Source organism: Lontra canadensis, unplaced genomic scaffold (genome assembly GCF_010015895.1).
Source record: "Lontra canadensis isolate GAN:19392208 unplaced genomic scaffold, GSC_riverotter_1.0 scaffold111, whole genome shotgun sequence".
NCBI classification, from domain to species: domain Eukaryota; kingdom Metazoa; phylum Chordata; class Mammalia; order Carnivora; family Mustelidae; genus Lontra; species Lontra canadensis.
In genome coordinates, this window is record NW_022631105.1 from 4,827,818 (window position 1) to 4,840,056 (window position 12,239).

General features: G+C 42.0%; 1 protein-coding gene across 12 annotated transcripts in view; it reads left to right on the forward strand.

The window, feature by feature from the left end:
• KMT2C (lysine methyltransferase 2C) overlaps window positions 1-12,239 on the forward strand; it is a 206,982-nt gene that overhangs the window by 131,933 nt on the left and 62,810 nt on the right. For all 12 annotated transcript variants that reach the window (XR_004380607.1, XM_032840119.1, XM_032840125.1 and 9 more), the window contains 7 exons: window positions 2,094-2,275; window positions 2,524-2,688; window positions 3,880-3,989; window positions 4,487-4,552; window positions 5,525-5,737; window positions 8,287-8,415; window positions 10,148-10,267. Coding sequence is in view for 11 of the 12 variants with exons in the window: in XM_032840119.1 (XP_032696010.1) it covers window positions 2,094-2,275; window positions 2,524-2,688; window positions 3,880-3,989; window positions 4,487-4,552; window positions 5,525-5,737; window positions 8,287-8,415; window positions 10,148-10,267 (985 nt within the window). In the remaining variant the exon portion in view is untranslated. The remainder of the gene's footprint in view (window positions 1-2,093; window positions 2,276-2,523; window positions 2,689-3,879; window positions 3,990-4,486; window positions 4,553-5,524; window positions 5,738-8,286; window positions 8,416-10,147; window positions 10,268-12,239) is intronic.

Below are 12,239 nucleotides of genomic sequence, written 5' to 3' on the forward strand. Positions count from 1 at the left end.
CCATCACAGACCATGTGCCCCACAGAGTTCAGAGTATCTACTCTCTGGCCCTTTCTAAAAGAAGTTTGCTGGTGGCTGCTGTAAGCCATGCTGCTCCTCCTGTCCTAAGCTGCGTCTTCCGTTTGGGTAAACAATACACAATTTGATAATCTGTGAGTAATTTAAAAGCATCAGTGGGCTAATCAGACTAATAAATCTACGTACTTACGAACCAAATAGCTTTCAGAGCCTTATGGTGATCGGCTGCCCGCTGTGCTGCCCGCTGTCCTGCTCGGCCTCCGCGCTCCTGTCCTTTTGCCCAGGCAGCCGCTTCTGACCCTTGCAGGGCCTTCAGGAGTTGCCTTGAAGCTCTAAGTAACATGCTGTTGCTTCTGCTGTTTCTTTGTTTGATTTTGTTGACTTTTTGCTATGAATAAATAAATGCCAATTTAGGTCTTAAAATATACCTCTCCTCCCAATATAGTTGTTCTACTACATTGAGTCAACAGACACTGTTGGTTATGACTCGGTACGTGTTCACGGGAGACCTAAATAGTTTACTATGGCTTTGTCTTGGAATTTCTAATAGCAAAAATAATACAATGATTCATGAATCTTCATTAGTTTTTGTTGTTTGTTTTTACGTACTGTAGAAACATGATCCTTTCAAATTATTTTGACAAGTAACTTTTTCTGGAAAAAGTCCTGCCCACTCCTGACACTCCCCATTTCTTTCTCCTCATCTGTGCTGCTAGCTTCCAGGTCTGTTGCTCATTCTTCAGCTCCCCTGGGCTGAGGTCCTTTGTTGGGGTCATTGTTTCCCACATTGCACGCCTTCCTGGTTCTTGTTGTGGCCCTTGTTTTGTTCCTCACATCTTTGACTTCATTCAAAGAGGTATTTGGGAGATGAAGTTTGAGTCCTTGTATTCCTAAAAGGTATTCTCCTTCCACACTTAATTGTTTGTTTACTTGGCTAAGATTTGTATCTTGAAAAGTATATTCCTGTAGAATTGAAAACTATTACTCTGTTTTAGTGTTCATAGTTGGAAAGTTTGATGCCATTTTGATAGTATTTTTTACTTATTTAGCTCTTTTACTTTCCTCTGAGATAGCTTTTAGACTTTCTTACTCTCCATGATCTGAATTTTTATTCTGTATTTTGTTTGCTCTTTCAGTAACATACCTACTTTGTGGTCCTGTCTTACAGATTCTGTTTTTTTGAGAGTTTTCATTTGGATCCAAGTTCATAATTGTACATGGAATGGCTGCTTTGAGGAGTTTGTCAGAAGTATAGAGATTCTTGGGGCACTGGGGTGGCTCAGTCATTAAGCATTTGCCTTCGCTCAGGTCATGATCCCAGGCTTCTGGGATCGAGCCCCACATTGGGCTCCCTGCTCGGCAGGAAGCCTGCTTCTCCCTCTCCCACTCCCTCTGCTTGTTCTCCCTCTCTCACTGTGTCTCTCTTTGTCAAATAAATAAATAAAGTCTTAAAGAAAAAAGGTACAGAGATTCTCAAACTTTCCTGCTAACTTAGACCTTGTGACAGAGGAGACTAAACAGAGCGGTGATGAGCGTCAGAAGTCCCACCGTCATGGCCTGAAAGCCTTCAAGATCATGAAATGTCCTTGGGATGTATTTTCTTGGGAATTTATGATTTACTCTAAATTTTTTAGATTTTTAAATACTGATTTTAATATATAGATCCTTTTGCAATGTATACAAGTTTTAGACGTATGAATTCATGAAACATCACAGGTGGAAACTAGGCCAATAAATTTTCAAAATTTGTATTAACAGGAAAGGGGAAGTATACTTGATTTCTTCAAAACCTAGTCGCCGCCTCTGTAAGTGGACATAAAGTCTGAGGACAGGGTGGTTAGGCTTTCAAGTATGTTCTGCTTTCTGTTACTCTGTCCCATCAGGGCCCTTGTGAAAGTACATGTCCCCACGCCTGGGTTGGGCCGCTGCTGGTGCTCAGTACGTGTTACTTGATTGGCTCTTGCCTGCTTCCTGGTACACCAGCGCCGTGTCCTCCTGTGTATGACGTATGTGATCATGGAAAATGGGGAGTCGGTTAGTGTGTCAATCACTCGGGTCGGTGGTTTCTTTTACAGATCACTAAAGTCGTTCTTAGCAAAGGTTGGAGGTGCCTGGAGTGCACTGTGTGTGAGGCCTGTGGGAAGGCGAGTGACCCCGGAAGACTCCTGCTCTGTGATGACTGTGACATAAGCTACCACACCTACTGCCTCGCCCCTCCTCTGCAGACCGTGCCCAAGGGGGGCTGGAAGTGCAAATGGTACTGCAGGACTTGCCTCCCCCTCCTTAGCCTCTCAAGTGCACAGCGTTCCCACAGTTCTTAAAAATTAGCCGCACCCGCTTCATTGCCTAATAAGATGTTGAGTATGGTAGATACCATGCCGCCTCTCAGAAAAATGTTCGATTTGCTTTCAGTGATTCCCCCTATTCTGTTCTAGTGTGGCTTCTTGATTATAGTAACTAAATACGTAAATAAAATGAGACTTGTTGGGGGGTGTTGGGTTTCAGGTGTGTTTGGTGCAGGCACTGTGGAGCGACGTCTGCGGGTCTGCGATGTGAGTGGCAGAACAACTACACACAGTGTGGTCCCTGTGCGAGCCTGTCTTCCTGCCCCGTCTGCTGTCGGAACTACCGAGAAGAAGACCTTATTCTGCAGTGCAGACAGTGTGATAGGTATTGTGCTACTTTTTAAATTCCTTTATCTCTTGCAAGCGTTTCTCTTTTAGATACAGCAAGAGGAAATTGGAAAATAACATTCTCCGTCTTAAATTTAAGAAGCAAGACTTTTTGCTTTCTAGATTTTCTGTCGGCTAGAAACTTACACAAGTTTCCTATTTTGTACCTGCAGTTCCAGACAAAGATTTTTAACTTGAGGCTTTTAAGGGTTTTTTGAATTCTTGAAATTAGGTACAGAATTATTGCCTGCATGTATGCATTTTTCTGTGAAGGGTTTTTTTTTTTTTTTTTAAGATTTTATTTATTTGTCTCAGAGAGAGAGCGCACAAGTAGGCAGAGAGGCAGGCAGAGGCGGAGAGAGAAGCAGACTCCCCGCTGAGCAAGGAGCCCGATGCAGGACTTGATCCCAGGACCCTGAGATCATGACCCAAGCTGAAGGCAGCGGATTAACCCACTGAGCCACTCAAACGTCCCCATGGAGAGTTTTTGAATCTTTTATTAGATTCTACAAATGGTCTCACGCATTTTATTTTCCTTAAGCTACTTTTTCTTACAGCTCTGGATACTAAATGTCCAGATGCTGGGTATGAGCTCCCCGTCCTTGGTAGTATGTGAGCAACTTCAAAGTCAGGAGTGTTTTCTTTGGTTTTGGTGGTATAGTCTTGTGCTGTGTTCATAGTCAGCACTGTACGTGTAGTAGTATTAGCCGTAACGTTATTTCGCCAGTTATACAGGGTTCTCAGGACTCTGCCTAGCGATTCTTTGTTCAAAGGCAAGGTAACTCCTTTTTCCCCGTGAGCATTCAGCCTCAAGCACACGAGCTCCGTCTGTTCCACAGTGGGTGCCCGTCACACGGAGCCCAGACACGCTAGCCTGTTCGCAGACGACTTCATGCTTTGCAGAATTCCTTCGTGCTCGCCCTCACGAGCTTCTGCTTCTCTGATGCACTCACTGCAGGATCTGAGGGCACTTAACCCGCCCTCCATGTGCTTTTGCTTCCTTACCAGTACTTGATCGCTCTCCTTTTCTGTGGCTTATTCTCAGCTCTGAAAGTTTTTGCGGGTCAGGAGCTGTGGTCAGGAGAAGGGGCAACATAGGGGGAACATCTGAGCCTTAGGTGCTGTCGGTGTGGCAGCTGCCAGCTCCTGCTGCGGTTCTGTTTTAATGTGCAAAATGTGGTCTTTTTAGATGGATGCACGCAGTTTGTCAAAACTTAAGTACTGAAGAGGAAGTGGAAAATGTAGCCGACATTGGTTTTGACTGTAGCATGTGCAGACCCTATATGCCTACATCAAATGGTAAGAAAATCCCGTGAACAGTGGGTCTGTGCTCCCGTAACTCCCTTGCGCTGTGCTGTCCATACCCAGGGAGTGGACTTGCCTCTCTTTTTTGTTTTGTGAAACAGTTATCTGGACAAGTATTTTATGAAAAATAAGTTCTTTTAGTTGTAAATATTTTCCCCAACTTAATATATTTAAACAGTTGACTTCCCTAAAGAAAATAAATTAAGCATGTGTTGTAGATACACAGTGTAATTTTCCCTTCACGACCCATCATCTTGTAGTTCCTAGGAATACGTAGAAATCTGTGTGCTGCTGCTTACCTGGGCCTCCGTGGTGCGTGTGTCCTCCACTACTTCTGCCTGGTGTTGCTAAAGACAGTCTTTAACTCTATTTAGTGTTTTAAGTGTTTACTTCAGTGAAATGGGTACAGAAGTAGAATATTTATATGTAATTCCTTCAGTGTTCATTTTCTGAAAAAATTACAGATTCTTTTTTTTTCTTTTCCATTTCAGTGCCTTCCTCAGACTGCTGTGAATCCTCCCTCGTAGCACAGATTGTCACAAAAGTGAAAGAGCTAGGTAAAACCTGCAGCCCCTTGCTTCTCCGTCCTTTATAGAGAGCACGTGCGTGCTGGATCACTGGTACAGCCGACCTGCCGTGTGTGCGGCGAAACACGCCTTTGTCGTATGCGTGTTCAGCCCAAGTTCCCTGATGTTATAAATCGTTTCTGTGATTGACATGTGTCATGTGCATCTTACCCAGCTTTCATGTGACACTCTTCCTGTCAATCTCAGCAAAGTAGCAGTGAAATAACCACCCGGAGTAATCATTGACCCCATACGTGCTTTGGTTTCATTGATGTATTACTACGCTTAGTAACCAATTAGCAAAAAGTAAGGCCTGGTTATCGAACAGTGACTTTTTTTTTTTTATGAGAATTAATTCAATGTCTTACTATTTTTTTCGTAATGGATTAACTAGGGTGGTGACTCATAGGATATTTTTATTAAACCATTGTTCTTTTGTCTAATTCTGTTTGGTATCATTGAATACAAAAACATTTGGATAGTGCAGAAATTTTAGTGGATTGCAGTTTTGTACATTTAAACATTTGCAGGATTTCTTCTTACCACCTCTCTGCGTCACTGATTGCACTGGTACTTGGCTCCCCACATGGACTTCAGTAGTATTCTTGTTCCTCTTACATAAATTGATCCTCACCTTTTAGTTTGAAAACATAGTCTGGGAAAGGCTCATAGTATGTAGTGGAAGCATTACTTTTAGTGTCAGTGCTTTCTTTCTAAATCCTTATGTTGATAGATGAGGAGAAAATGCCAGGTAGACCTTTGTAACCTTTCTGCTTATAATCCCAGGAAGTTCGACCACTCTTTCTTAGTTTCAGTTGAGCACAGTGAATTATTTGTGCATTTCACAGGTAATTGCTTTATAGTCACAGTCTCCTCACGAGGTATTTTGGAACAGCCCTCAACTTATCAGTGCAAATTAAAGTGAGACTTTGAATGTATATCCTTGGGATATTGTAATTTTAGATCCACCCAAGACGTACACCCAGGATGGCGTGTGTTTGACTGAATCAGGGATGACTCAGTTACAGAGCCTCACAGTTACAGTTCCCCGAAGAAAACGGTCAAAACCAAAGCTAAAGTTGAAGATTATAAATCAGAACAGCGTGGCCGTCCTTCAGACCCCTCCAGACATCCAGTCAGAACATTCAAGGGATGGAGAAATGGATGATAGTCGAGGTAAGACTGATTTATTTTCCATTCAGTATGTTCACAAGAATGAAATAAAATCGCTTACAGAATACACATGTTTTATCTCAGGGTAAAATCTACTGACTTAGGTAACCCTTGACATGACCTTGACCTTTCTGAGTGAGCTGTCTGCTTAGACTTTTCAGATTTTTGTCCTTTCACATTGTCTCTAGAACAGACTTATTTACATTATAGAAATCTCCAGGAATGCCATATCTTTGAAGTATGACCTTAGATAGGTAGTATGTGAGCAACTTCAAAATCAGGAGTGTATCCCTAGATGGGGAAATTGAGAGGGCCGCATTCTAGTTTGCTAGGTGGCAGCATGAACCTCAGATGCCATGAGCTCAAGTACCGTGGCTCAGTTTAAGTAGAACGTGGTCCCTCCGTTCCTGCACAGAAAAACCATTATTAATGCTCAAGTGCACATTGATGTTCACAGATGTTCATCATAAACGTACCTGTTTATAACTGTTTTTTTGATCACAGGAGACACCAAGGATTTTCTAGCTGAATCCTTGAGATGACAGAATAATTTTAGTAGTATTAAATTCACTAGGAGTCACGTTTTTGCTTATTTCTGAAGATCACCACAAGCTTGTGTCTTTTAGGTTGGTTGTTTCTTTTCAGCTGACTCGAAACAAGAAATAAATACTTCTGTCCATCACATTATTCAACGGTTTCTGTCAAATCCTACTCTGGGCTGGGTGTTGGAGGTCATGCCAGTGAACAAAGCAAACGAAATTCCGTGCTCACGGAACTTACTTTTTAATGTTAGGAGAAAAGATTACTTTCAAAAACAGCACATAATAAATGAGTTGATTACGATGTGTTTGGCAAGTGTTCTAGAAAAACTAGCATTGGAGTAAGAGGAATCGGCGTGCGTGTGGTGGTGGGAGCATCAGGTGAACTGGAAGCAGTAGGTGAGCACAGACGGAGAGGTGAGTGAGAGGCCACCGCATTGTCTGAGAGAAGAGCCTCCCAGACAGGACGGGGGCCGGTGCACAGGCTCCGGGCAGGAGCGTGCCCAGCTGGCATGTTTGGGGCATGTCATGAAGACCAGTGTACCCAGCAGTGAACAGAGGTGGCAGCAGGAGGTGCAGAGATCGGGGTAAGAGGAGAGCGAAAGCATGACTCAGTTGGTCACATAGAACCGCAGGGTTGTGCCTTAGGAGTTTACATTTCCTGTGGATGCGCTGGGAGGTAAGCGGAGGTTTCTGAGCCAATAGTGGCGTAGTCTTCCTCCAGTTTTTAAAAGCACACGTGGCTGTAATGTGCCGAGGCTACTGGGCCCGGGAGTTGTGGCGCATGGGTCTGTTGGGGGCTGTTGCAGGAGGCCGGCGAGGGATCGTTCTGGCTGAGAGGGCGACTTACCAGTTAGTCCTCACTTTTCCTCCGCGGTGCCGTGTTTGGGTCTGTGGGGAGGGGAGAAAACCTTTCTGATGGTGATGTAGAGCTGATGTTCAAATACTATGAAACAAGGAGTCTGATTTGGAAGTTTAGTGATTTGTGGGTTCTGAAGAAATAGTCTGTAACTCTGAGGAATTGATCACATCGCCGTCAGCCAGAGTACAGTGGAGAGTTCCAGTTTCTGTGGACAGTAGGTGTCTGAAAAGGGATTCCATGTTTACTCAAATCTGAGAAATGCTGTATTTCGAACATTTCTTCACAGTACACATTAATTCCCAAAGTCTGAGATTACAGAATCTTTTAAAAGGTTGGTAAAACAGCTTGTCAAAAAGGCCTGAGAAGGTTTTCCCTTTGACTACTGTCACGGGCAACCACCACGGGCAACGATGTTTCCAGATTGAGGCAGTCTGAGGGCACATCCCCATAAAAATAACAAGTAACCTCATGCACGATGTTACAGATAAATACGTAGTTGATTCCACAAGAGTCTGTAACGGCCAAGTGAACTTGGGGTGCTCCTGAAATACTGTAACAGTGCTGTTATTTGTTGCTTTTGCTAGCTGTCCACTGTTCAACAAATGTTTCTTCAGGAAAGTAAGTTATAAACAGTTACCTTAGTATATCAGAAACAAATTCTTTGTGCAACGAAAGCAGGCTTTTTTTCTAATAAATAAAAGTGTCACTCTTTCCCCTGCCCTCAGTTTTGGATAGCGAGGTTTTGGTAACAAGGTGATAATTACAGTTATAGTTGGACCTCGGGAGAGGGTTCTAGGCTAGAGAGAGACAGCCTTAGGTCCTGAGCCTGAAGATGTAATTGAAGGGAAGGGAATGATTATTAACTGCAAACTGATTTATAAATAATTGTCTTTTTGAGCTTTCTCTGTGTGTTTCCCCTTCCCTGATGCTGAGATTTCATTTCCTGAAAGCAGTGCATGAAGCATCACGAGTTCTGTGACTATTTGGGGCCTTTTCCATCTTTTTCTAGACTTGTCCCACCTACTGGGATGCCCAGTTAGAGAGGCTCAGTCGCCACTTGGCCTTGCATTTCCTATTACACAGGAATTCTGTATTTGATAGATTTTTCCAATATTATCTGTGCATTTCCTTTTTTGTTTTTTTCCCCCCAGAAGGAGAACTTCTGGATTGTGATGGTAAATCAGAATCTAGTCCTGAACGGGAAGCTGTGGATGATGAAGCTAAGGGAGTAGAAGGAACAGAAGGTGTAAAAAAGAGGAAAAGGAAACCGTACAGACCAGGTATAGTCCTAAACGAGATATTTTAATGTAATCAAACTTAGATAATTTAAGAAAAATATAATATTGAGGGCTTCAATTGTAATTAAGTACTCGAGGTGAAAGGTAGTTCCTTAGCAACTCTCCAAACTAAAACTTGACTGTAGAAATTGAAGGACTGAACTACTTCAATATGCTTTTGAGGTAGTTCCGTAGATGGAGTATGTGAGTATGATTTACTTCACAGTAAATCATTATTGTAATGCCTTATCCCAGATGTGGTCCATTATATTAAATGCTTTACTACATTGGCTTTTATTTGTACTTGCACTTTTAAAACCACTTACTTATTTTTCCCTTGATGTGTACTTCTGAATTCTTCTGGTTTTCAGCATTCGTTCTTAATATTTGTTTTTGAAACTTATTTCAGTGCTTACGCAGGAGCCAGTAAATGTACAATTAGAAGGTAATACAACAGGGTTCCTGTGCCTCCTAAAATTTATAGTTCAGGTAGTGTATGACTGATAAAATTCTCTCTTATTTCCTCCCTGCCTCAGAGGTGGAGGAAGAAGCGGTTTTGCTTGTCAAATTTTATTTGCCTTATTAGAAAAAAATTACTGAACTGGTCACAGTGCAGAGTGTATCTAAGCTTTCTTCAGGCGGTTTATTAATGTCTGTTTGCTAGTCACATGAGACATGAGATGGCATCAGTTCAGTCTTTATCCTTCTGACTGCTTGTATTTTATTGATAAGAGTTCTAAATACCTTGTGATGTGCCAGGAGACACTTTCTCACTGTTGTCTGTATTCTGCAAGACCTTTAAGGTAACGTTCCGGAAGATGGGCTGCATCTATTAACAAGGACCTAGATACACTTCACCCTAGTCACTGTATGAAAATCATTTCATTTCTTCCTAATTAGGAGCCTTATAACTACACAAACTTTTCTAGACACTGCGAACTCCTTCTAGGAGCTTACATTTATTGTGTTTTTTTTTCTCTCTGTTTCTGCCTCCCATGGAGGTCATCCTTGTAACTGAGGGACCCGTTAGGTCACAGTGCATTAGATGGCTGTGTCCTGTGATGGAAACTTAGCGTTGATTATGTATCAGACACTGTTCTATGTACTTTACATTTGTCAAGCCATTTAGCCCTTATAATATATGTATGAGGAGGTGCGGTGCTAGCCACTGTCCCTGTCTAACAGGGAGGGAACTAAAGGACTGGAAAATTAAATGACTCACCCAGAGTCCCGTAGTAACGAGAATTACAGTGTGGCTCCAGATTCCGTGCTTTGAACTGTGGCGCTGTGTGTGTGTCATGTCCAAGAGCCTTCACCAGACATGGTGCCCCTGAAGTCATACTTGATTTTGTTTGGATCATTCAGTTTCATGTGAACTCTCCCGCAGCTAATGTAGTAATATGAAGGATAATATATGAGTTACTTAATATTTGTTAAACAAGTACAATTTACTGTAATATTTACTTTGACACTGGTGAGAAGAGGAAATGCATGCAATCTTTCTGTGCTATAATAATGTATGTTTATACCTGTTCGGTTAGTGGTAAGCTAACCATCAGTAGCTTTGACCTCTTTTAATTTGCTTATTTCTGAATTCTTGTATTGCACATAAAAATGATTATTGATTTAAATTAGCCCATATTGAATTTGGGAAATGCCTCCAAGCAATTTCACCCTACTTAGTACAGGGAGAAATCAATTATTTACAAAGTTACCCAATTTTCTTTTTGGATAGGTATTGGTGGATTTATGGTACGGCAAAGGAGTCGAACTGGGCAAGGAAAAACAAAAAGATCTGTCATCAGAAAAGATTCCTCAGGCTCTATTTCTGAGCAGTTACCTAACAGAGATGATGGTATGGTACTGATTCTGTTTGATTTACCCTTTTCTTGCTATCCCTCTTGAAAAGAACCATCTTAAATAATGCTGCAGTCACAACCTTGTTGTTTCTATCAGGGATGTGAGAGCCTGTAGAGTTCATACCTGTAATACAGAAATTAGGTGTGGTAAGGAAAAGGTTTAAGTCCAGTAGAGTATATTCCTCTGAGATTTTTTTGAAACAACTTTCTGTTTTTCTTGAGTTAAGTACAAACATTGTAGGGACTGGATCACTTAGTCACACTTGGTGCTTCCCGGTCATCTCACAAAAGGCCCTTCTTAGCCTGTCTTATCTCCTTGGTATGGAATTGGAGACTTTAGACTATTTTGTTGAAAGTGACAGCCAATGCAATAATTTTTAAGAAAATTGTATAATATTTTAGAAATATGTTTTCCAGTAACTACTCTGTCATCCTCACATAGATCTTCAGAGAAGGCTGAATCACTGCTTAAGCCATAGCTTGAGAACTGGTTCTGATGAACACGTTGTGTCAGTATGGTCGCAGTCTGTATGCTTTATGCATTTTAAATGCTTTCTGCAGGATGTGAAGGAAGGAGTTGTTTTCAGAATGTGCTCTGATTAGAGTTCTTCCATTATTACGGGGTGCGGCTTTGACCTGTGAATTAACGAAAATTACAAATTGTGTTTTTAAAAGGAAGCACCAGATGGTCTTAAAGGACTTTCTAACATGACTTACGATGGCTGTAAGAAGCCCGAAGAAATAGGATATGTTCACTGAGACTGGTTTTGTGTTTTGCATCTTTCTGTATTCTGTTCTCTAATTTTAGTTCTGTTAGGTCAGTATTTTATCCCTTAATACGCAGCATTTGGAGTCATCTGGGGAGTGTTTATTACGTTATGGGTTGTTTCCTTTTCTGAATTGCCTTTTTCGTATTTTAACACCTTCTAGTTTCTCCTTACGGCTTGCTCCCCCTAGTCTCGGTGCACTGTTACTTCTGTGTGTCCCGGTGATGCAGGGTAGAAAAGATTAACACCTTCCAGCATAGGGTTCTCCTGTGTGTCTCTCCCAGCCCTTCTGGAGCCTCATTTCACTGTATTTATTGTCTGAGATACATACATACACGTAATATATTTACAATTTTTTTTCTTACCCTGAGTTCATATTCTGTAGAACATTCTCTCAACTTTTTTGAGGACCGAATTGAAGGTGGCTTGTTTCAGGGACAATCTGCCTCTGTTACCAGAGGAGCGAGAGCTGCTACTGCCGTTCCCGGGACTTCTGTAGCTGAAAGAATTTAGCTTAAATTCTTGTCTTGAAGTTTTTTGGTCCACCTCTGTTATAACTTCAGGTTTCTTACACATTAGGACTATCCTGAGTTTATGAACTCTCGGGGAAGATTTCCGGTTTTTGCATTTCTGCCCAGCACCAACTTCCATGACAAGACGACAGCCTTTTTCTTTGCTGTTGGTGGTGGAGACAGAGAGGGGAAGGGGTGATAGGTGGGGGTTGGGGGGATGTGTTTCTTGTTGAACCAACCCTGAGCATCCTTCCAGGTCTCACCTTTATAGGAGGCACCTCTGGCTAATCTCTCTGCCTTGGGCGGCGGGGGGCAGATTTAAACTTTGTGTTCTAGTCCCCATTCCTCATGAGGCTCTGAAAACGGGAGCTCAGACCCTCTGGATTTTTAGCAAAATCATGGAGAGCTTTACTTGGTTCTGTGTGTATTTCTTTCTGTGGTTCCTCTTTTACCTGAACTTTTTTGGTCTTTGAGGATTCTTTATTTTCTGGTAGATTATTCTACACTTAATAAGGTTGTTTAAAGAATGTTTATCCACCATTTGTAGTTTTCAGAAGAGTCAGTCCACTTACATATTCGGGTAACAAAAGTGCCTTCACTGGTTTCCAGAAGGGGTGTGCCGTTTGCCTTGGGAGTATGAGCCTGTCATTTGAGTGCTTACCTATCTGCTTGAAATAGTGTACTTAGTT